This window comes from Dipodomys spectabilis, unplaced genomic scaffold, assembly GCF_019054845.1.
Source record: "Dipodomys spectabilis isolate Male_0828 unplaced genomic scaffold, ASM1905484v1 ptg000266l, whole genome shotgun sequence".
In the NCBI taxonomy this organism is placed as follows: Eukaryota; Metazoa; Chordata; class Mammalia; order Rodentia; family Heteromyidae; genus Dipodomys; species Dipodomys spectabilis.
Window position 1 is genome coordinate 6,857,219 of NW_024870943.1, and position 24,456 is coordinate 6,881,674.

Consider the following 24,456-nt stretch of genomic DNA (forward strand, 5'->3'; position numbering starts at 1 on the left):
ACTCGAGCAATTGTGGGGCACCAAGGGCCTTGGGAAAGGCTGGCGCAGAATGGGGTCGTGGGAGACCACCATCCCTCAAGGGCCTCCGGCTGTACACGGTGGGGGAGGATGGCGGGAGGAGGCTGGAAGCCCCTGGCGTGGTCCTAGCTCAGGGTCTCTTCCCTCGGGGTGTCCCCTCTCCCCTCTGCCAAGTGCAGGAAGTCCCCTGGCTCTGGGGATTCATGTGGGAAGGCAGCAGGGCCCACTGAGTCTTGGGCATCCTAGGCCTGGGCGGAGCCCACTGCAGTAGTGTGCATGTGCGGCTCTGCCCAAGCCTAATGCCAGGCCAGGAGGCTCGAGCGGGCCATGTGACCCTACACGGGGTCCCCACCAGTCCTTTCTCCAGGGCCAGGAGAGCCTGCGGTCCCTGCACCCGGCCCCCAAACTGCTATGCAGGCGGCAGGAAGGAGGAGGAGCGCAGAGGTCAAGTTTTAAGTTAAACACCCATATGAATTTATTAAATCCAGACTGTTAAAGGGCGGCGGTCTGGGAGGAGGGGTGGTGGGGACGAGGGACAAGACGATGGATGACCGCAGGTGGCCCACAGCCGGCCCGGCCCCTCCCCCGACGGCCCCCCCTCGGCAGCGCCTGTCAGCTTCCCCATGATTTCAGATGGTACTGGGCTGGCAGGGCGACGGCTGGACACACACAGGACAGACAGACAGACAGACGGCGCCTCCGCACACAGCCAAACCCTGGCCTCCCCGGCCCCACCTCGCGTGCTGGGCCCTGGCCTGAGGGGCCTCCCACTGGCCCGGCCTGATCTGTCCAGGGAGAGGGCGGTAGGGAGGAGAGGCGAGGGGCCGGGAGGCGGGCGGTGTCACCAGGAGCTGCAGAGGACGAGGACGGAGCGGCTAATCCTTTTTCTTGTCCTCTGCTGGCTTTGGAGGGGTGTCCTGGGGCTCGCTGGCAGAGCCGGCCCCTGGAGTGGGCTTGGCCGGCAGGGCTGTGGCCTCCTCCCTGGCACTGGCAGTGGTGGCCGTGCTGGGGACAGGGGTGAGGGCACCTGCTGCTGTGGAGGCCTGGGCTACGTCCTCTCCACTCATGCCAAACTCGTTCACGCGGGTGGGGTCGACGCGGTAGATCCACCGTTGGTAGAGGTAGATGAAGAAGACCACGTCTGCGGGAGGCACGCACGCACGTGTGAGCGTGCAAGCCCCTTGCCCACTGGGGCCCAAGTCCACCCGTCTTCCCACCCGGGATGCGGGGGGGTCTCACCGTCCCGCAGGCAGCCAATCCGGTACATGACGGGCATCTTGATGACGAAGGCAAACAGGTCATCAATGAAGGTGTTGAGGGCTTTATAGGTGAGCATGCGCCATGGCAAATGGGCCACAGACTTGAGCTTGTAGTTGATGAAGAGCTGGGGTGTCATGGTGATGAAGCCTGCCATGATGGAAGACACAAGGGAGGAATCCCTGAGCCCTGAGCTTCCCTCCACCCACCCATACCCTGCCTACCTCAGGGCCTTTGCATGTGCTCTGCCCTCTGAAGCTGAGCCTCAGCTGAAAGGTCCTCTTAGGAGATGCCGCCCAACCCCTCTCACACACCCCACGCGTGGCCCCTCACTGCCCTCCTCCCTTGCTCTGACCACCTGGCTGTGTTTGCTGGCTCCCCTGCAGGTACACTGCTCCTCTGGGGACAGGAACGTGCCCTGCTCCTCCTGCAAGCCCTTCCTGACCCCCGTCGGGGCCAGGCGCCCCTCCTGGCTCCCCTGGTCCCCGCGGCTGCAGGGCGCACCGAAGGTCAGCAGGAAGCCGTAGAGCATGCTGAGCACCCACGAGTACCAGCCCTTGTGCTCCAGGTACAGCAGGCTGTAGACGGCGTAGCAGCCCAGCAGCGGGAAGAGGATCCATGACAGGTACCGGAACGCCATCTGCGGGGCCGCGGGGCAGGCTGGGACCAGCTCCACAGGCCTGCCCGGCACTCTGCTCCCCACCTTCACCCGCCACACCTGGTACGCCAGGGTAGGGGAATTTCCCGGTGGCCCTGGGAACTCTGGACTTGGCCAGGAGGTAGACATGGCAGGGAGGGGACAGAGGGTGTGACATGGGCCCTAGAGGGGAAGCCTGGGTGCTGGCAGGCAGAGGGCCCAGCGGGGTGCCGGGGGTGCGGGGGAGTGGGTCGGGGGGCATGCAGACACTCACGTCATCGTACACTTTGGTGGAGGACTCGATGTAGGTGGACTTGTCCTTAAAGGTCGGGCAGGGGAAGATGCCCGCCAACCGGTGCTCCCGGTCCAGCTGTGAAAGGGATCTGGAGGTCAGCTGGCGGGTAGGGGGTTGCAGGGGGTAGAGGGGACACGAGACCCTGCCTGAACAACCCCCTTCCCCTGTGCCAGCCCCGCCCTGCGCCTGCCTGCTCTTCCCAGTTCCCTGCCCTATGTGTGACCCAAAAAATCCCCTGGTGTGAAATCCCCTAGGGCTTGGGGCGAGGCCGGCGTCGGGAAACCCCAGGGGTGCAGCTGGCCAGACGACCCTTCCCCACCTCCCCAGCCCCCCAGAGCACACTCACCCGCACGTCCATGACCTTGGTGATCTTCCAGAGGTCGATGAGGACCCCGATAAAGACGCTGACCTGGACCACGAAGTTGGTCTCGTTGTCCAGGATGTAGAGGAGAACCACGAAGGACTGGAACACGCCGAAGAAGACGGAGCGCACCGACAGCCCCTCCAGGGATTGCCGGCTGTTCCAGAACTGGATGTCTGCAGAGGGGTCGGATGTTAGCCAGGCAGGACCCCTGCAGTCCCCACGCGGGACTGGGACACCCAGCACCCACATCTAGGGATGAGCTTGGCAGTCCACAGCCAGTGCCTACCACAGAAGCGGCCTCCATGGCCCTGTGGCCTGGGCTGGCATAGCCCAGACACACTGGGTCTGTGCCACAGCATGCCCTCCCTACCCCTGCCACTCCTGACACGGAGGAAACTAACCCTCGGACCTCCATGGGATGAGCCCTATGCTCTGACTACCACTCAGAAAGCCTGGGCAACAGACCCAAGGCCACAGCCGTCTGATGCACTGGCGGCCACTGGGCCGGGACTACCAGGAGGCCCACACACAGGGCCTGGCCTCCAGAGGCAAAGCTAGGCAGTTGACACACGGCCGCCCTCTAATCCCAGCGCTTGGCATCCCATCCCCCACCTCCAACCCCCACTTGATGCATCCCTAGTCCTGTTGAGAAAGAAAGGACTGAGATGAGCTGGGCGCTGGTGGCTCACGCTTGTAATCCTAGCTACTCAGGAGGCTGAGATCTGAGGATCGCGGTTCAAAGCCAGCCCGGGCAGGAGAGACCGTGAGACTCCTATCTCCAATAAACCACCAGAAAACCGGAAGTGGCGCTGTAGCTGAGGGACAGCGCCCAGGCCCAGAGTTCAAGCCCCACGGCCGACAAAAAAAAAAAAAAAAAAAAAAGAAAGGACTGAGATGGCGCCTGGGGAGGTGGAGGGTGTGACCCTGGCCAAATGGCTCCTGAGGCCTCGCTTTCATCAGAACAGAGACCTGGCTGCAGAGGGCTTTCGTGACCCCTTGGTTCGCATGCGCGTGCTCGGTGATGCTTGGGACCCTGCCCCTACAGGACGATGCCTGGCTGGGGGCTCCTGCAAGGCACACGGCCTCCCTCCCTGACCTCTGCCTCCAGCTCCTCAGGCTGTAGCTGAGTTTTGCAGGCACCCGCTGAGGGCCCTGCGCAGTCCCTGGCCTGGGCCACTCACCCCCAGCATGGTGGGCCCTTCAGAGGACAGAGCTGGCCTGCAGGGGCCTCCCCAACAGGCAGCCTGCCAGGCGGGGTGCAGGAACCACTCCGGGGCTTCCCTGCTCCTGGCCCTGGAGTTCCCCGGCCCAGTTTCCTGGTGGTGCCACCCTGGCCTCGGCCCCAGCTGTGGGCCCAGCCCTTCTCACCTCCGCACCCGGTGCCGGGCAGTGTGGGGTTGAGAAGTTGGGAACCACTGTCCCCACCCGCCCCGCTCACCAGGCCTCCAGAGAATAAAGCCAAGACCCCACTAGGGGGTGGGCATGTTGGGGAGGCCGTGAGGCCTCTCCCCATCCCCAAGGTCCCAAACTTACCATTCTTGAAGGCCAGGAACTCGAAGACGCTGTGCACGATGGACACGATGATGGTGAGCGCCAGCAGGTAGGGGTTGGTCTCCAGGAGGGCAACCTGGAGGAGGGGCACAAGCACGGTCAGCCAGCTCAGACCCCCTCTCCCCCACGATGGGGAGGCGGACAGGACAGAAAGGAGACGTGTGCAGAGAGCGTGCATGTGTGTGTGCATGTGTACACACGGGACAGGGACGGGGCAGCCTGGGGTGTGTGTGCGCACAGAAGGGCGGTGGAGGCACCAAGTTCACACGGTGTCAGGCAGCGCCCACCTTCACTGAATCCTGCTCCTCATCAGACTGCTCGTACAGCTCGTCACCCAGGAAGTTCCAGGGCGACTTGGTGCTCTGCGCAGCATAGAGCTGCCAGCGCCACAGTGAGAGTGGGCAGAAGGACACGCGCAGTGGCAGGCTGGCCAGGCTCTCGTTGATGGGGTAGTAGTCCTTCTGCAGGTTCCAGTAGTCGTTGAAGTAGATGATGGGGTAGTAATCGCCACTTACTGCGTCGAACTTCACGTCTGCAGGACAGCAGGCGGGGCAGCGGTCAGCCCACCGGGCACTGGGCTGGGTCACCGCCCGCAGAAGGGCCGGAGCTCAGTACAGGGGCCCAGGGGACTGCAGGAGGCCACAGTGGCTTGGCCTCCTCAGAGAATGCCAGTGACCCGGAGCTCAGTGACCCCTGCCTGCACACCAACAGGGACAAAGGACCCATCCAAGAACAGAGGGAGTGGGACAGGGTAGGGGCGCAGGAAGGTGGAGACCTCACAAGGCCTCGCAGGGGGAGACGGGGTCCCAGAAGCTGCACAGGGCTGGGCTTACACTGGTCCAGCGGTGGGGGCACATTGCCCTTCACCCAGGGCGTGTGGTCATCCACGATGTTGATGGTGATGTTGGGGTGCCAATGGGAGATGACTTCCACGGGCCCATAGTCCTCGGCCCTCTGTGGGGAGACAGGGCAGACGTTGGGCCTCAGGGGCAGATATACCCTTGGGTATTGCGCACTCCTGATGGCGCTCAGGACACCACGGGTAGGGCTCGGCCCTGAGTCCAGCACCTGGTTGGCCCAATGTGTCTTCACTCCACCAGCCAGGGCTCTCCTCTCCACACAGAGCAGGAGGGGGAGGACCAGGGAGGACAGGGTAGGGTTGGTGCCCTACATGGGGACACCCAAGAAGGAAGGGGCCTCCAGTCTCCGTGATGCCCACCAGGAAAGCAGCCCATGCTTGGAAGCCTTCCCTGGGCCTCCAATGGGCTGGCTCCCTGGGCATGGGCCCGCCCCACCACTTCCTGCTAGGGGACATCTTTCAATGGGATGGGGTAAGACCCACATCTCAGGGCTGGCTGATCCCAGAGCCTGGCCTGACCTTTCCCATCACTACCTCACTTGACCAGGCCCATTCAGGGCTCCATGGCACCTGTGCCTGCCAGCCCAGGATCCCTGCATCCCACAGCAGCTCACCTTGATCATTTCCGGGTCAGCCTCAGTCTCTCCTGTGAGCAGGTTCTTGGTCTTCTGGAACCTCCGGCGCTTGTATTTGTTGATCACTGAGGAAGGGGCAAGGGCAGGGATGGGGTAAGGCCACCAGCAGGTCCCCTGGCCTCCTCCCCGACCCCAACCCTTGGCCACCCATTCCCTGTCTCTGCTGGATGCCGCCACCACCCAGCCAGCCACAACAAGTAAGCCCATCTCAACAGCCCAAAGGAGGGCACCACCCCTCCCAACTCCGGTCTCCCCTGATGACTGCGCTCACCTCCTTACTGGCCTCCCACTACCCACTTGTTTTTGTTTTTGGGGTTTTTTTTGAGATCTGGCAATACAGTTCCAGACTGGTCTGGAACTCATGATCTCCCAGCTTCAGCCTCCTGAATGCTGGAATTACAGGTGTACACTGCTGCACGTAGCTCAAACAATTCTTTTTATGCGAACATCTTCTACTCCCCATGTCCCACACATCCCCTCCCTCCCTCTCATCCGCTCACCCTGGGCCTCCAGTCAGGCAACCCTGACCCCCTTCACACATCCCCTGCCACTGCCACCTGCCTGCAGGTCCCCAGTCAGCTGCCCCTTCTGCCACATGCTGCAAGCCCTCCTGCTCGCCAGCTGTAAGTCCTGCCACCCCGGCCCTGGGCACTGGCTACTCAGGCGTGGTCTCCTTGGCCAGTGGCAGGAGGGAGCCTATCATTAGCATTGAGCAATGCGAGCACAGGTTCACACACAGCCCATCCAACACAAGACCACGGTGGGGTTCTGGATGGGGCCTAGAGCTACCACCACCATGAGAAAACCCCCAACCACAAATGCAGCTCACTTCCTCTGGGAAAGGCCGGGCTGCCCACAGCCCCGGCCCCTGCGCTTCTCCCAGTCTGTGATGCTGGGAGGAAAACTGCCTGGCCATGCACAGGAGATGGGGGATAGAGAGCTAGCCAGGAGTGAGGCTCAAGTCCTAAGGGGTCTCCCACAAGCTAAAGGACAGTGGTAACATCACTGCCCTGCGCCTGCTGCCAACCCCACCCTGCTGTTACTTTTTCTTTCTTCTGATCAGCTGTGGGGCTCGAACTCAGGGCCTGGATGCTGTCCCTGGGCTCTTCCACTCAAGGCTAGTGCTCTATCACTTTGAGCCACTTGTAGTTTTCTGGTTGCTAACTGGAGATAAGAGCCTCAGCCTGGGGCTGGGAAGGTGGCTCAGTGGTAGAGCTCTTGCCACACATGCACGAGGCCCTGGGTTCGATTCCTCAGCACCACATAAGCAAAAAGAAAAAAGCCGGAAGTGGCGCTGTGGCTCAAGTGGTAGAGTGCTAGCCTTGAGCTGAAGAGCTGAGGGACAGCGCCCAGGCCCAGAGTTCAGGCCCCACGACCGGACCCCCCCCCCCAAAAAAAAAAAAGAGCCTCAGCCTTTCCTACCCCAGCTGGCTTTGAACTGGGATCCTCAGATCTCAGCCTCTTGAGTACAGGATTACAGGCGTGAACCACGAGCATCAGACTCCACTGTTTCTCTTACTATGAGCTTGTTTGCAACCAGCACCCTTTGAGAATCAACACCAGAGACCTGTTCTGCGGAGGCTCAGGAGAGGAAGAGGGGTCCTGACTCATGTAGGGGGGGGTGGGGGGTGGGACTGAGATGGGTCTGGCTCCCTTGTAGGCCACAGCCCCATTTTCTTTTTTTTTTTTTTTTTAGGGGGTCTGGTCGTGGGGCCTGAACTCTGGGCCTGGGCACTGTCCCTCAGCTCTTCAGCTCAAGGCTAGCACTCTACCACCTGAGCCACAGCGCCACTTCTGGCTTTCTTTTTTGATTATGTGGTGCTGAGGAATCAAACCCAGGGCCTCATGCATGCAAGGCAAGCACTCTACCACTGAGCCACTTTCCCAGCCCCCCATTTTCTTACTTATTTACTCTTTTTTTTTTTTTTTGGGTCTGTTGTGGGTCTTGAACTCTGGGCCTGGGAGTTGTCCCTCAGCTCTTCAGCTCAAGGCAAGCGCTCTACCACTTGAGCCATAGCACCACTTCCAGTTTTCTAGTGGTTTCCTGGAGATAAGAGTCTCACGGTGGGGGGTGGGGTGGGCGGGCCTGGGAAGGTGGCTCAGTGGTAGAACGCTTGCCTTGCATGCCTGAGGCCCTGGGTTCGATTCCTCAACACTACATAAGCAAAAAGAAAAAAGCCAGCAGTGGCGCTGTGGCTCAAGTGGTAGAGCGCTAGCCTTGAGCTGAAGAGCTGAGGGACAGCACCCAGGCCCAGAGTTCAGGCCCCACAACCGGCCTCCCCCCACAAAAAAGAGTCTCACTTCCCGCCTGGGCTGGCTTTGAACTGCAATCCTCAGATCTCAGCCTCCTAAGTAGCTAGGATTACAGGTGTGAGCTACTGGTGACTGGCTACTCACTTTTTTTTTTTAAATTTAATTCACTCATTCAGACAGCACTGGGGATTAAACTCAGGACCTTGTACTCACTAGGCAGTGTTCTATCACCAAGCCCGACCTCCAGCCCTACTAAAATCGTGGCTGGTGCAAGTAGAAGCATGATGGAGTGGGACACACACACAACTCTGAATCCTGAGCCCAAAAAGGAAAGGGGAAGGGGGAAGGGAAGGAAGCACATTCACCGGTGTCTGGAACCATGTGGAATGGAAGCACAGCTGAGCTCAGAGCACCCCACAGCCGTCGCTGCACACTGCCTAGGATGGCGCTGCCCACAGAGGCCCCTGGACTGTCTCCCAGCAGGGTCCTCACCGTCTACCGACCGCCTGCAGGGAGGGGTTGCATCTGATCACTCTCGCTACCCCCCTGCTGCGCCTAGGGCCCCACTTCGAGGCTGTGACCTTTCCAGGTTCACAGGCCCAACCTTCTTACAGACCACACTGCCACCTGTCACCCAGAGGAACTCAAGGAAATGTCACAAAAGGCCAGGCAAGTACAGAGATGACAATTAACCTTATGAAAACTGGGAAGTTGGGTGGGAAAAGAAAGTAATCTGATTCACTGTGTGGGTCAGACATGCCCAACAGCCATATATGCAAAAGCACTCAAGAGCCAAATACCACTTGCTGGGTATCAGCTCACACCTGCTATCCCAGCCATTCAGGAGGCTGAGATCTGAGGATCACAGTTCAAAGCCAGCTTGGACATCAAAGTCCATGAGACTTTTTTTTGCCAGTCCTGGGGCTTGAACTCAGGGCCTAGGCACTGTCCCTGAGCTTCTTTTGCTCAAGACTAGTATTCTACTACTTGAGCCACAGTGTCATTTCTGGCTTTTTCAGTGTATGTGTTCCTGAGGAATCAAATCCAGGGCTTCATGTATCCAAGGCAAGCACTCTACCACTAAGCCACACATTCCCAGCCCCGTAAGACTCTTTTGGCCCCCCCACCCCTTTTTTTTCTTTTTTGTTAGTTGTGGGGCTTGAATTCCGGGCCTGGGCGCTGTCCCTCAGCTCCAGCTCAAGGCTAGCGCTCTACCACTTGAGCCACAGTGCCACTTCCGGCTTTTTCTGTATATGTGGTGCTGAGGAATCAAACCCAGGGCCTCATGCAAGCACTCTACCACTAAGCCACCTTCCCAACCCTGCCATAAGACTCTTATTTCCCATTAACCAGCAAAAAAAGCTGAACAGAAGTACATCTCAAGTGGAAGTGCCAGCTATGAGCAAGAAAGGCTAGTGAGCACTTGAGGCCCTGCCAGTACCAGCCCCAAAACTTCTACAAAAAACACTGAGGAGACTTCAAGTGTAGCCTGGGGGGGGAGAAGAGACACAAACCATGGGTTCATTCATCCTTCCATACCAGAGAGGAAAAAAAGAACAAAGAAGGGCGCGCAGTGGCTCACGTCTATAATCCCAGCTACCCAGGAGGCTGAGATCTGAGGGTGGTGGTTCAAAGCCTGCCTGTACAGGAAAATATGTAAAACTCTTATCTCTAACTACCAGAAAATCAGAAGTGGAACTGTGGCTCAAAGTGGTAGTGAGCAAAAAAGCTCAGTGATAGCCCCCAGGCCCTGAGTTCAAGCCCTACTACCAACCCAGAAAGAAAAAAAAGAAAAAAGCCAGGTATAGTGAATACCTGAAATCCTAAAACTCGTGAGGCTAAAAGCAAGAGGATCTTGAGTTCTAGGTCAGCCTGGCCTACACAGTGAGACACTCAATAAATAAAACATTTAAACATTGTTTGAATTTTTTGTTTGCTGGTCATGGGGCTTGAACTCTGGGACTCAGTGCTGTCCCTCAGCTCTTCAGCTCAAGGCTAGTGCTCTACCACTTAAGCAACAGTGCCATTTCTGGTTTTCTGGTGGCTTATTGGAGATAAAGAGTTTCATGGCAGGCTGGGAAGGTGGCTCAGTGGTAGAGCGCTTGCCTTGCATGCTCAAGGCCCTGGGTTCGATTCCTCAGCACCACATAAGCCAAAAAGAAAAAACCGGAAGTGGTGCTGTAGCTCAGGTGGTAGAGCGCTAGCCTTGAGCTGAAGAGCTGAGGGACAGCGCTCAGGCCCAGAGTTCAGGCCCCACGACCGGACCAAAAAAAAAAAAGCTTCATGGCCTTTCCTGCCCAAGTGGGCTTTGAACCGTGATCCTCAGATCTCAGCCTCCTGAGTGGCTAGGATCACAGGTGTGAGCCACCAGTGCCTGACTTGTTTGAATTTTTTTTTTTTTTTGGGGGAGTCAATCTCTGGGCTTGGGTGCTGTCCATGTGCTCTTCAGCTCAAGGCAAGCACTCTACCGCTTGAGCCACAGCACCACTTCTAGCTTTCTAGTGGTTTATTGGAGGTAAGAGTCTCATGGAGTTTCCTGCCCGGGCTGGCTTTGAACCGTGATCCTCAAATCTCAGTCTCCTGAGTGGCTAGGATTACAGATGTGAGCCACCGGCGCCTGGCTTTGTTTGAATTTTTTAAAAACCAGTATAGGGTTTTAACTCAAGGTCTTGTGCTTTACCACTGACTTAAGCCTTTTCTACTTTTGTGCTATTATTTATCAGGTAGGGTGTTTTTTTGTTTTTAAACCAGTCCTGGGGTCTTGAACTCAGGACTTGGGCACTGTCCCTGAGCTTCTTTTGCTCAAGGCTAGTACTCTATCATTTGAGTTACAGTGCCACTTCTGGCTTTTTCTGTGTATGTGGTACTGAGTAATCAAACTCAGGGCTTCATGTATGCTAGACAAGCACTCTACCACTAAGCCACCTTCCCAGCCCTCAGGTAGGGTCTTGAGTTTTTGCCTGGTTATGGCTTCAGCTTACAAGTCTCTTCAACCTTAAGTATAACAGGGACCACAGACATATGCTACGATGTGCAGCCAGTTAGCTGAGATGGGATCTCAGTAGGTTTTTTTTTTTTTTTGGTCGGTCGTGGGGCTTGAACTCTAGGCCTGGGCGCTGTCCCTCAGCTCTTCAGCTCAAGGCGAGCACTTTACCACTTGAGCTACAGCGCCACTTCCAGTTTTCTGGTGGTTTATTGGAGATAGGAGTCTCACAGTCTTTCCTGCCTGGGCTGGCTCTGAACCGCGATCCTCAGATCTCAGCCTCCTGAGTAGCAAGGATTACAGGTGTGAGCCACCAGCGCCCAGCTCTCACTAGGTTTTTATTTGGGTTGGTCTGGAAGCTTGTCCTCCCAATCTCTACTTGTTGAATAGCTAGGATTACAGACATGAACACCACACATGGCCTAAACACTCAAGAGTTCAACTCATAGAAATTCCTGTGGGTTAGGAAATTCAGGAGCCAACACATGGGCTTTGCTGACCTGGCAGGGTCTTTGCACTGTCAGCCCTCACATGAAACACAAGATTTACGAGACACTCAAGCAGACGCGGTGGTGAAGGCCCAGTTCCAATGTGGCGTCCCTCTAACCATCCCAGCTCCAACCTGTCCACCCCTCTGGCCCAGGCCCCCATGAGAATGACTTACTCCGAGACATGTGGACTGTGGCAAGCCGGCGGTACAGGGCCTTTTGCCGGGGGTCTGGGTGGAAGCCGCTCTTGGTGAAGTAGACGTGGATGTAGATGGAGCCATTCTGCTGGACACTCTGTGGGGACAGGTGACAGTGGGTGGGAGGCAGCCTGGGGCAGGCCGTGGGGGGTAGGGGGTGGGATTGGGCAGGCTTCAAGACTGCCCCACTGTGGCCAGGGCCATCCAGAGCCCCAAGTGTGGTCCCCGCGGTCCCCCGTTGTTCAGCAGATGCTCTGGGCTCTCAGGGCAGCCTCACCCATCCAAGTGAGCTAAGGTCACAGAACGCATGTGTCATCTGGCAAGGGGGTGGGTTAGGTGGGACCCCCATTTTGCTGCTGATGCACTGGGCTCTCTCCTAGGCTACCTCACACTCCAGCCGTCCCAGGCAGCTCATCAGCTCGGCCTGCCTCCAGGAGTGCCACGCTCACGGACATGGAGGGGACAGGGAGGTGCCAAGCTGCCCTGGGCATGTGTGGAAGGCACAGGAGAACCCAACCCCTCCTGGTGTGATCTGCCACTGCCAGTGGCGCTGCAAGGCCTAGACCCTGCCTGTGACATCCACACAGACCCCCAGCTTGAAAGGAGTGCCTCCCAGTTCCAGGGAGCAGCTCCAGCTGTGGCCTGGCCTGATTTAACCCCCCCCCCAACTGTGCTCTCTACGACCACAAAGACAGAAGGAAGTGGTGGCCTCATTCCCAACAGGCTAAGGACAAGAGATGGGGGCTTAACCCAGGGGAGCTCCCAGAAAATGCCCCTCTCCCCTGTCAACTGATTTCTTCCAGGCCCCAGCTGAGCAGCAGTGGGGAACATGCAGCCCAGCGTCAAGCTCTTTTGGGGACAAGACTGTCACCGAAAACTGGGGTTCCAGTGTGGACGGAGCCATGCTGGGGACCCCTGACAACTGTGAGGGCAGGGAGATGACACTCAGGCAAGCCACAGGTGGAGGGCTTCCTGGGGGAGGCAGGGATTAAAGCTGAAGCTAGCAGGTCCGCAGTCAGAGAACTGAGTGTGAGGCCTTAGACCTTGGGAAAGGAGGCCACGCCCCCCACCCTCCCATTGGCTTCCTTGTGGTCAGCCCACTGGCAGCACACAAGCAACGCAAAGGAGCATCCTGGGTGACGAACAGGGGGCTCCCCGGGGTTTCTGAGCTGGTGGCCCGAGGGGGGCACCCATCCCACCTGTGGGATGTCCAGCTCAGCAAAGTGCTCGTAGCAGCCGTCCGCATTTTCGCCGCTGGTCCAGTCGCCGTACACCAGGTCGTGCTGCTCCCAGAACAGCGCCGATGTGGCATTGAAGTCCGTAAAGTGCTCGTGCTCCGAGATGTACACGTGCAGGTTCTGGGGGGGTGGGGGGGGTGGAGGTGGGGGCTCAGGGCTGCCCAGAAGAGGTCCCTGGCCTTCCTCTACTCTCGCCCACTATTGGCCTTGCCATCAAAGAGCAAAGAAGGGACAGGGTGGGGCTCAAGGGCACAATGCCTGCCTAGCATGTGACCCTGGGATTCACCCCCCCCCCCCAAAAAAAAAGCACTGAGAAAAAAAAAATACCTTCAGAGTCAGGCGCCATGGCTCACGCCTGTCATCCTAACTACTCAGGAGGCTGAGGTAGGGGATCGCAGCTGAGACCAGCCCGAGACGAATCTGAATGCTCAGAATTTAAGTCCCAATACCAGCATAAACAAAACCAAGCCCATCAGGATTAGAGACGTGGCTCGAGCATGAAGCCCTGAGTTCAAGCCTCAGAACACCACCATCCTTCTCTCAAAAAACACCTAGAGTAGAGCTGCCCGCCAGGCAGAATGCAGGGGGAATGGAGCAAGGTGCCCTGACCTGGCCTCCATTGCTGGGTGCAGCCAAGGCTGGGACACCCTACCTGCAAAGACCCAGCATGCTTTGCAAGCAAGCACCCCTGGACCCCGTTGTAACCGTTTTTAAACAACAAGGCAAAGCTTTTGCACCCTCCTCACCCCCCCCCCCCCCCGAAGTGCCCATTTCCTGCTGGCGTCCCTGCAGCAGTCACATCATAAGCTATGACAATTGGGGCTCCTCATTGATCCCAAGCTGGACGCTGTCCTGACCACCCTCACCGCCCTCCCCTCGCCTCCCCACTGCAGTACCATTAAAGTGTCTTTGGGGAACAGGTTGCGGCTGGCGACACGTGGGGCTCCTCCGGGGCCCGCGTGGTCCTGAGGGGCCGGCCCTCGGCGGAACCAGCTGCTAATGGCCCAGATGATGAAGATCCTGAGAAGGAAAGAGCGAAGCGGTCAGGCCTCCCCTTCCTCTCCCCAGGCCTGACATGGGGTGTCCAGGAGAGACCCTGATATCACGGAGCCGCATGCAGGTCCCAGCTTGAGCCCTCTTTTCCAGGGTCCTCAGGGCAGAGCTGATGCTGGTTAATTTCAAGCCGGGCGCCGATAGCTCACACCTGTCAGCCTAGCTACTCAGGAGGCTGAGATCTGAGGATTGCAGTTCAAAGCCAGCCTGGGCAGGAAAGTCCGTGAAACTAGTCTTCAATAAACTACGCCAAAAAGCTGAAAGTGGTGTTGTGGCTCAAGTAGTGGTAGAGAGCAAAAAGCAGCTCAGTGACAGTGCCCAGATCAAGTTCTAGCCCTAGGATGGGCAAAAACAAAAAAGAAAAGCAAAAACAAACCTTCCAAGCTCAGCTGAAGCTAAGCTGTTGGGAGGACAGCAGTAAGTCACCAAGGGCTAGGTTTGAGCTTCTGGGTTTAGTGCTTTTTGTCTGCCACTGGGCTTTGAACTCAGGGCCCCGAGTTCACTACAGAGCCCAGGCTGGCCTCAAATTCATGCTGTTCCTGCTTTTGCTGGCAGTGTCCCCTTCCCCCAGTTGTCTGTCAGCAGGAAATGTCCCCTTGCACACACATGGGACATCGCTGCCGGAAGGGGCATGAGTAGCACGTGCTTTACCCGTGTTAACCACGGTTCTCATCTCACCCCAGGGCCTGGGCATGGCTCCCCTAGCACTGCAGAACAGAAATAAAAACAAAAATGCTCTGGAATGGAAAAGTACCAGGAGTGAATGCCCAGGTGGGCAGGGGCTCCTGCCTGTGCCTGAATTGGTTGAGGCAGAATGAGGCTTGGGGACATGCCTCGGCCTGTTGAAGCCCTGGGGTCCGGGGTCTCAAGGGCCATGGCCAGCTGAGCCATCTGCTGCTTCCCCAACGTGTCCCTAATGAGGGTGGCTGGCAAAGGGCTGGAGCCAGCGGTGCCTAGAGCTCAGCACCTCCCAATTTAGTAAAAACTCCAAGGGAGAGGTGAGAGCGGGGCGCCCACAGGTGGCGCTGTGCTTGTAGCAACGTCCCTGACCGGGGCCCTCCAGGACCCCCACAGGCCAGTCCTCTGGAGAAGGGGGCCCTGCCTGTCCTTGCTTGGGGAACCACACAGAGGGCCCAGGGACACTCGCTTCCTGCGTGCCTGAAGGAGGCACACCCTCCTTTAAGTCTTTCCAATTTCTTTTCCTTTTTTTTTTTTTTCTCTTTGTGCCAGTTGTGAGGCTTGAACTCAAGCCTGAGCACTACCCCTGAGCTTTACACTCAAGGCTGGCACTCTACTACTTAAGCCACATCTCCACTTCTGGCCTTTTGCTGGTTAACTGGAGATAAGAGTCTTATGGGCTTTCCTGCCTGGGCTGGCTTCAAACCACAATCCTCAGATCACAGCCTCCTCCATAGCTAGGATGATAGGCATTCAGCAATCAGTGTCTGGTAGGTTTTGACTTCTTTGAGCCAACAAAGACACAAACCCTCCTTCACACGCTGCTGCACCTGGTAGTGCATAACTGACATCCCAGCACAAAGGAGGCTGAAGCAGGAGCATCAGGAGTTCTGAGCCAACTTGAGCTATATAGCAAGTTCGAGGGCCATGCAGGGAGATCATCTCCAACAGACAAGACCTCTAGAGCCATGGGCAGTGAGTACCCACCTCACACCCACTTGGTGGCCGGGGCCTATAAGGCGAGGTAAGGCAGGGCTCTGATAGGACAGAGATTCCCCAGCTATAAGGCTAAAGAAGACTGTCAGAGCCTGGTGGGTGCAGGTGGCTCACACTTGTAATCCTAGCTTCTCAGAAGGCTAAGATCTGAGGATCGCAAGTTCAAAGCCAGCCCGGGGCAAGAAAATCAAGAAAGTCCGTGAGACTCTTATCTCCAATAAATCACTCAGAAAACTGGAAGTGACGCTGTGGCTCAAGTGGTAGAGCACTCGCCTTGAGCTGAAGAGCACAGGGTCAGCACCCAGGCCCAGAGTTCAAGCCCCACGACCCACCAAAAAAAAAAAGAAAAAGAAGACTGTGAGGAGCAACAAGAGGTCAAAGGTGGGCAGGCAGAGCTGCTTGGAGATGCTAAAAGCAAAGTGTGACCCCAGCATTCTGTGGCCTGCGGGCTCCACAGCTGAGAAGCTTGGGGCACACAGGGAAAGAAGACACGCAGCTTCTGGGGCTGAACACAGCGGGGAGCTGTGCTCTGGGGCTCCTGCACGACACTTGGAGGCCCAGGGACAGAGTGTGCAACCCACACCTGAACGTGAGGGGGAGCTACATTTTCTAGGTAAATTCGGGAACGCTACCTTGCAGTGGTTGGGAGTCACAGGGAGCGTGAACAGCGGGTGCTAGAAGCTGGGGACCAGGGGACAGGGTGTAAGGACTTTTCTCCAGCACCACACAATCACATTTAATTAAGTTCCATGTTGTAGTAGTACGTGTCTATAATCCTAGAGGAAGGAAGCTGAGGCAGGAGGATCAAGAATTTGAGGCTACGGGGCTGGGAAGGTGGCTCAGTGGTAGAGTGCTTGTCTTGTATGCATGAGACCCTGGGTTCCATTCCTCAGCACCATATAAGCAGAAGAAGCTGGAAGTGGCGCTGTGGCTCAAGTGGTAGAGTGCTAGCCTTGAGCTGAAGAGCTGAGCAACAGTGCCCAGGCCCAGAGTTCAGGTCCAGGACTGACACACACACACAAGCCAGAGATTAATTTGTCATAGAACAAGCGAGCAGGTGCCCCCCCGCCCCGTTTGCCCCCATTTCCTCAAGGCCAGGGGACCCACTCACCTGAACAGCACGCCTTTGATAACCTGCCAGGCATTGGGCGCTGGCTGTGGTGGGGGATTCTGGGGCTGGGTCTCCGCCGGCGGGTCCCTCCCAATGCTGCCATTGCTGGTCACCTGGGGGGGGGGGGGCAAGGACAGGGTGAGGAGGGCAAGGGGACCTGGGAGCTGCCCTAGGCACCCCCAAGGGCCTGCCAGGCAGGGCCCATACAGAGCAAGATCAGCAGCTGACAAGGAGGAAGCTGGGTGCTTACGTCTTCCCTCAGGGAAAAGCAGCTACTGCACCTCTGCTGGGAACATGGAGCACCCACCCAGTCCTGCACCGCCCTTCTGGACAGACCGAGAACTGGCAGGCCAGAGGCAAGAGCCTGAGCAGCCCCTGGCCAGCATGGAATGTGAATCACAGCTCGCTGATGGGCTGTGCACACTCAGCCACTGCTCCCCAGGGCTGGGGCCTAGCAGAGGTGGCAACCAGGGACAACCAAAGGGTCCCTGGCCAGGGCCCACAGAGGCTGCTAGTCCAGTAGGTGGGACAGACACAAGGGAGAGGGGCAGAGCAACACAGTGGGCGGTGCCCATGCTCTGCCACACCCACACCTAGGCCATACCAGCTCCATTCACAGCCTAGTACATGCAGCTTGGAGAGGCCAGGTGTGGGAGGAGAGGGGGGGCTTCCTCTGGAGTCCACAGCACATAGCACCTCGCTGCTCCCGAGGCTCTGCCCAGGACGGCAGGCCACCATCCTGCTGCCCTGCTGAGCCTAGCCATCATCCCACCCCACCACCAGAGAGCTCTGTCCTGCTTTCTGAAACACACAGCCATGGAGGACAGCGAGGGACCAGGTGAATCAGACCACACCAGTCCTGTGCCCACAAGCCCTGGTGGCACAGCAACTTGGCCCAGGTGAGGAAAACATTAGAACCACGTGCACCAGAAACCTGTCCTTCACACATCCAAAACCCGCTTTCCTGCACACCTGCTGGGCTCCAGGCCCCAGCTCGGAGTCTAGAGCGAAGCAAAGCTGCACAGCAGAAAACAGGGTCATGGGCTGGGAAGGTGGCTCAGTGGTAGAGCGCTTGCCTTGCAGGCCTGAGGCCCTGGGTTCGATTCCTCAGCACCACATAAGCAAAAAAAGAAAAAAGCCGGAAGTGGCGCTCTGGCTCAAGAGGTAGAGTGCTAGCCTTGAGCTGAAGAGCTGAGTGACAGTGCCCAGGCCCAGAGTTCAAGCCCCACGACCGGACCAAAAAGAAAAGAAAAAAGAAAACAGGGTCATTAAAAGAAGAGAAATGGGGCTGGGAAGGTGGCTCAGTGGTAGAGTGCTTGCCTTGCATGCATGAGGCCCTGGGTTCAATCCCTCAGAACCACATAAGCAGAAAAAGCTGGAAGTGAGCACGTGGCTCAAGCGGTAGAGCGCTGCTAGCCTTGAGCTGAAGAGCTGAGTGAAAGCGTTCAAGTCCCATGATCAACAGAAGAAAAAAAAAAAAAAAGATGAGAAATGAAGCCAGGCTTGTGGCTTACATCTGTCATCCCAGCTAGTCAGAAGTCTTGAGATCTAAGGATCATGGTTCGCAACAAGCCCAAGCAGGAAAGTCTGTGAGACTACTCAGAGAAGGCTAGAAGTGAAACTGTGGCTCAAGTGGTAGAGTGCTAGCCTTGAGAAAAAGCAGCTCAGGGACTAGCACACACACACAAAAAAGAGCAACGAGCCAGGCAATGTTAGCCTACACCTGAAATCCTAGCTACTCAGGATGCTGACATCTGAGGACTGTGGTTTGAAGTCAGCCTGGGCAGGAAAGTCCATTTGAAAAAATAGAGCAATGTAGCTGGGCTCAGTGATGCACACCTGTAGTCTCAGAACTCAGGTGGTTCAGTCAGGAAGACCTGAAGTTCCAGGCCAGCCTGGGCTATGCAAAAAAAAAAAAAAAAAAAGGGGGGGGGGGTAACAGAGCCAGGCACTATGGCCCACAACATAGCAAGATCCTATGATTAAAAAAAATAAAGCTGGGCACTGGTGGCTCACATCTATCACCTTAGCTACTAAGGAGGCTGAGATCTGAGGATCACGGTTCAAAGCCAGCCCGAGCAGGAAAGTCCATGAGACTCTTCTCTCCAATTAACCACTGAGCTGTGGCTCAAAGTGGTACTAGCCTTGAGCAGGAGGTCAGGGACAGCTTCCACACCAAAAACAAAAAGAGGGAGGGGGAAGGGGGAATGTCAGGTGTTTTGGAAAACATGGTAGTTACTTCTTTGTTTTTTGGTCAGTTGTGGGCCTTGAATTCAGGGCCTAGGCACTGTCTCTGAGCTCTTTTGCTCAAGGGTAGTGCACTACCACTTTGAGACACAGCTCCACTTCTAGTTTTCTGCTAGTTCATTAGCGATAAGAGTCTTAAGGAGCCCAGGTGCTGGTGGTTCACACCTGTAATCCTAGCTACACAGGAGAGACTGAGATCTGAGGATTGTGGTTCAAAGCCAGCCCAGGCAGGAAAGTCCAGAAGACTTTTTTGTTGTTGTTGGTTGTGGGGCTTGAACTCTGGGCCTGGGTGCTTTCCCTGTGCTCTTCAGCTCAAGGCAAGCACTCTACCACTTGAGCCACAGCGCCACTCCCCGTTTTCTGGTGGTTAACTAAAGGTAAGAGTCTCACGGACTTTCCTGCCCGGGCTGGCTTTGAACCGTGACCCTCAGACCTCAGCCTCCTTAATAGCTAGGATTACAGGAGTGAGCCACCAACACCCGGCCAGAAGACTCTTATCTCCAATGAACCACTAGAAAATTGGAAGTGGCACTGTGGCTCAAAATTGGTAGAGCACGCTGGGCGCTAGTGGCTCATGCCTGTCATCTCATCCTAGCTACTCAGGAGGCTGAGATCTGAGAATCGAAGTTCAAAGACAGCCAGGCAGAAAAATCCATTGATACTCTTTTTTTTTTTTTTTGTCGGTCGTGGGGCTTGAACTCTGGGCCTGGGCGCTGTCCCTCAGCTCTTCAGCTCAAGGCGAGCGCTCTACCACTTGAGCTACAGCGCCACTTCCGGTTTTCTGGTGGTTTATTGGAGATAGGAGTCTCACGGTCTCTCCTGCCCGGGCTGGCTTTGAACCGCGATCCTCAGATCTCAGCCTCCTGAGTAGCTAGGATTACAGGCGTGAGCCACCAGCGCCCGGCGCCATTGATACTCTTATCTCCAATTAACCCCCCAAAACTGGAAGTCGTTCTGTGGCTCAAGTGGTAGAGTGCTGGCCTTGAGCTGAAGAGCTCAGGGACAGCTCCCAGGCTGAGAGTTCAAGCTCCATGACTGACAAAAAATTAAAAATTAAAAAAAATTAATTAATTTGGTAGAGGGCTGGGAAGATGGCTCAGTGGTAGAGTGCTTGCCTCACATGCATGAGGTCCTGGGTTTGATTCCTCAGTACCACATAAGCAGAAAAAACCAGAAGTGGAACTGTGGCTCAATTACTATAGCACTAGCCTTGAGTTGAAGAGCTGAGGGACAGCGCCCAGGCCCAGAGTTCAGGCACCACAACTGACAAAAAAGAAAATTGGTAGAATGCTAGCCTTAAGCAAAAGAGCTCAGTGATAGGGCCCAAGCCCTGAGTTCAAGCCTCACAGCTGCCAAAAAGAAGTCTCATGGACTTTCTTGCCCAGGCAGGCTTTGAACCACAATCCTCAGATCTCAGCCTCATCAGTAGCTAGAATCACAGGGATGAGCCACCAGCATCCAGCAGCAGTTACTTCTTCCCAAGTTAAACTCCACTTACCATACAAACCAGCAAGCCAGTCCTTCACAGCAAAACAGATCCATAATAAAGCTCCCGCACAAATGTTCACAGTAGTGAACAAAAGCTACAACCAGCCAAAATCCTGAAGTGAATGGCAAATAAACCAGTGCCCAAAGAAAACTGCTCAGCCACAGAAGGGAACAGCAGGTCTCGCAATCTTTTGCCCAGACACAAAAAAGATTTGCATGTTGTAAGAAAGTCTTAGAACGGGGCTGGGAAGGTGGCTCAGTGGTAGAGCGCTTGCCTTGCATGCATGAGGCCCTGGGTTCGATTCCTCAGTACCACATAAGCAAAAAGAAAAAAGCCGGAAGTGGTGCTGTGGCTCAAGTGGTAGAGTGCTAGCCTTGAGCTGAAGAGCTGAGGGATAGCGCCCAGGCCCAGAGTTCAGGCCCCACGACTGGACCCCCCCCCCCAAGAAAAAAAAAAGAAAGAAAGAAAGAAAGAAAAAAGAAAGTCTTTGAACCAAGCATGGTGACCCTACTTGTAATATGAAGATAGGACTGAAAGTTCAAGGTGGCCAGTGTGGGTAGCAGACCATCTCAAAAACAATATACAAAGGTACTTGTGGCTCACGTCTCTAATCCTAGCTACTCAGAAGGCTGAGATCTGAGGAGCATGGTTCAAAGACAGCAGGGTAAGGAAAGTCCATGAGACTCTTATGTCCAATAAACCACCAAAAAGCTTGAAGTGGTGCTCAAGTGGTAGAGCACTAGCCTTGAGAACAAAAGGTCAGGGACAGCATCCAGGCTGAGGCACCCCAAACCAACATGTAGAGCACTTGCCTAGCACACAGGAGGCCCTGGCTCCAACCTAGCTCAGGGATGAGTGAGGAATGACCAAGGGCTAATGGTGGTTATAGAGAGATTGCAGCATGTCCAGGCTCCTGAGTTCAACCCCAAGGACCACTAAACACAAATACACACACACGCGCGCGCACGCGCGCGCGACACTTTGGGAAGAAACAAAACTTGAAAACTTGTAGTACAGACAGTGACTGCAAAAGAAAATGAAGGGGAGAGATGGACAGTGGCTGGGCCTGTGGGGCCTTCACCCCAGGATTCAAACTGATGTGTAGTGAGCAGGTGCAGCCATGTGGCAGCCATTGCCACAGTGGTCCCAGGCCTCAGTAGCCCAAGTCAGGGAGCTGTGGATCCAGCAGGAACAGGAGCGCCAAGACTCAGGTCCTGAGGAGGAGAGGCCCGAGGGACCTGTGGAGACTCCACTGAGGTCGGTGGACCATGGTCTTTACCACAGAGCCCAATGACATACACCACCCCACATAGGCAACAACGGAAGAAAGGCCAGCATCCTACGTTATACTGCAATGAAGATGCAACACTGTGGGCCCGCCCTTTCCCTTAGGACATGTAATCAGACATGGTGGTGCACACCTGCAATACCAGCACTCAGGAGTCTGCAATGGGAGGATGGAGAGGTTGAGGCCAGCCTGGACTACATAGAAAACTCAAGGAAACCTGAACAGAGTCAATACCCTCTCAGAACATCAAAACCAGGGGCTTGCTGGGTGCTAGTGGCTCAAATGTATAATCTTAGCTACCCAGGAGGCTAACATCTGAGGATCGCAGTTCAAAGCTAGCTTAGGCAGAAAAGTCCTTGAGACTCTTATCTCTAATTAAACACCCCAAAGGCCAGAAATGGAGCTGTGGCTCAACTGGTAAAGCGCTAGTCTTGAGCACAAAAGCTCAGGGACAGAGCCCAGGCTGGTTGGAGACCCAAGATCAGCACAAAACTTAAAAAAAAAAAAAGAAAAGAAAAAGCAAAGTGCTGGAGGCATGGCTCACTGAGTTCAAAGCCCAATTTTACCACCAACAAAGAAACTAAAAAAGGGAGAGGCCAGGTGCCAGTGGCTCATGCCCGTAATCCTAGCTACTCAGGAAGCTGAGACCTGAGGATCACAGTTTTCTGGGGCAGGAAAGTCTGAGAGACTCTAATCTCCTATAAACTACTCAGAAAAAAGCTGGAAGTAGTGTTGTGGCTCAAGTGGTAGAGCTCTAGCCTTGGGCAAAAAGAAGCTCAGGGGTAGAGCCAGGCCGCAGAATTTAAGCCTCAGGACTGGCAGAAAAACAAAACAAAACAAAAGAGGCAAGCTCAGAGTGGCTGAGCCTACTTTACTCCACTATTTCTTGTTCAGGGTGATTGTGCCCGGCAGGGCACACTTGGCAACTTCTGGAGAAGGGCTGTGTATGCTCACTTGTAATGTATAGAGACCAGGGGTGCTACTAGACATCCTAGGGTGCACAGGACAGCTCCCCAACAAAGAACCAGCCAGTTCAAAATGTCAATAGTGTCCAGCTTGACAAATCCTCTCTAGACACGAGTCAGCTCATGCAAGACCTTGATCTGCTTGAGGGAAAAAAAAAAAAACAAAAAACTTGTACTTTATCCTGAAGGCCAAAGGATGAGCAAGGAAAGGTTTCAAGCACAGAGCTGGGACAAGGGATGATGGGATATGTGAGGCCTATCAAGCCAATCCAAACCCTACCTGCTCTCTCCCACCATATAATCAACAGAAACTCACAGAAGGAAAAGATTTCCCTTCAGAGAGAATGCAAAGCCCCTGATGACAAGGCCTACAAGGTGAGTTCATAACAAAACAACATTAACCAACATTTCTACAGCCCAGACCACCCAGGTCACTTGCCCTGGGGTTCCTCACACACAATTTCCACCTTCCTGCCCTTCAAAGATGATTCCATATGCCCCTCCTTTAGGTTCCCAGAATCCCTGCATCCAGACTTTTCTTACAACTCCAGTATTCCAAGATCCGTTTACGAGGATGTCTCCTTATCCCACTCTCCTTTCCGGCTAGGACGTGCTGTGACTGAAGCCATCTTAGGGGCCCATTCATCACAGGGTTGGCTCTCCTATGCACTCTTCTGTTCACTCGCCTCCTGCCTCCCCCCTCTCCTCCCCCCCCCCCTGTGGAGGGAGAACCCCAGGAAGAAATTTACCCAAGGTCACACACACACTCACACAGAGTCACTTCATGCTCCTCTTCCCCAGCCCGCATTCCCCTCCCTGGAGCAGACTCCCACATGTCAGTGACAGCTCAGTGGGCAGGTCCCACAGCACCTTGCTGTCACCCCATCAATTCCCCAGATGCCTGCATGGTGTCTGGGTACCTCAGTCGGCATGCTCTTGGAGAGAGGCTGGGGGGGGGGGGGGGAGAGCGGGTCAGAAGTCATCAGTACCAGGACCACTTTAGGCTAGAAATTCCTATCACCCCCCCCTCTTCCGGTGCAGACCACCCAAGGGTGTCAGCTTCCACATGAAATGGATGCCAAACTCAGCGAGACCTTCTTCTGCAAGCGCCTGGGGGTGGCTTGGACTCGGCTGCCAGTCTGTAAAATGGGTCTGTGGGGGGGGGGGGGGTTCATCTGATTTCATCCCCTTCCCCACCCCCCGCTACTCCCAATAACCAGAACTCCCCGCTGGGCCCCGGCCTCTCATCGCAGGGGCCCAGAGCGACACCCCACCCCACCCCACCCCAGCGAGGCGCCAAGCCACTCAACCCAATGGTCTGGGGGGGGGGCGCCGAGCATCGCAGAGTCCGGAACCCCGGACACCGAGGGACGGACGGGGTCGACGTCCCCTCCGCGCCAGGCGCCCCGGCTCGAGCAAAGGGCCTGAGGCCACCAGGCGCGAGCGTCCGCGACCCCGAGAGCTCAACAGAGCCCCGTTTCCGCCACTGTCCGGGCCTCCCCGGACCCCCACGGCCGCGTCCGGGCCCCACCAGTCAAGGTCCTCGTCCTCCCGTGCCCGGGCAAGGGCTCCCCCGCAGACACAATGCACCGGACGACGAGAAAACGGGGACCGGGACACGCCCCACGCGAGGTTCCCCCCCCCCGGGTGAGGAAGAACCCCCCTCAGTCCCCTCTCGGCCTCCGTACCTGACCGGAGCCGGAGCCTCCCCCGGCTGCCACCACGGCGCTGCCGGCCCCGTCCGCCTCCTGCGCCGCCGCCATCTTCCCGCTCCGGGTCCCCGCCCCCGCCGCCAGTCCCGCCCCGTCCCCGACCGCGCCAGCGCGATCGCGCGAGATTTCACGGCCTATATCC

At 56.3% G+C, this 24,456-nt stretch overlaps 1 protein-coding gene across 1 annotated transcript; it reads right to left on the reverse strand.

Moving 5' to 3' along the window:
* Positions 1-463: 463 nt before the first annotated feature.
* Positions 464-24,384, reverse strand: Clptm1 (CLPTM1 regulator of GABA type A receptor forward trafficking). Its single transcript, XM_042700412.1, has 14 exons — positions 24,291-24,384; positions 16,614-16,726; positions 13,672-13,795; positions 12,737-12,895; positions 11,517-11,634; positions 5,596-5,681; positions 4,956-5,076; positions 4,410-4,654; positions 4,105-4,198; positions 2,554-2,744; positions 2,187-2,282; positions 1,780-1,915; positions 1,258-1,425; positions 464-1,159 (listed from the first exon to the last, which is right to left on the reverse strand). Exons 1-14 carry the CDS (start codon positions 24,363-24,365, stop codon positions 894-896), a joined length of 1,992 nt encoding a protein of 663 aa, XP_042556346.1. The 5' UTR covers positions 24,366-24,384; the 3' UTR covers positions 464-893.
* Positions 24,385-24,456: the final 72 nt, after the last annotated feature.

What these genes read in the sequence shown, in the direction of transcription:
- Clptm1 (XM_042700412.1), bottom strand. Translation starts at nt 24,365, where the DNA reads ATGGCGGCGGCGCAGGAGGCGGACGGGGCCGGCAGCGCCGTGGTGGCA. An exon ending in GAGGCTCCGGCTCCGGTCAG is followed by an intron (nt 16,727 to 24,290) that starts GTACGGAGGCCG and finishes CCCCCCCCCCAG; the next exon opens with GTGACCAGCAATGGCAGCAT. An exon ending in GATTGGCTGCCTGCGGGACG is followed by an intron (nt 1,160 to 1,257) that starts GTGAGACCCCCC and finishes TGCCTCCCGCAG; the next exon opens with ACGTGGTCTTCTTCATCTAC.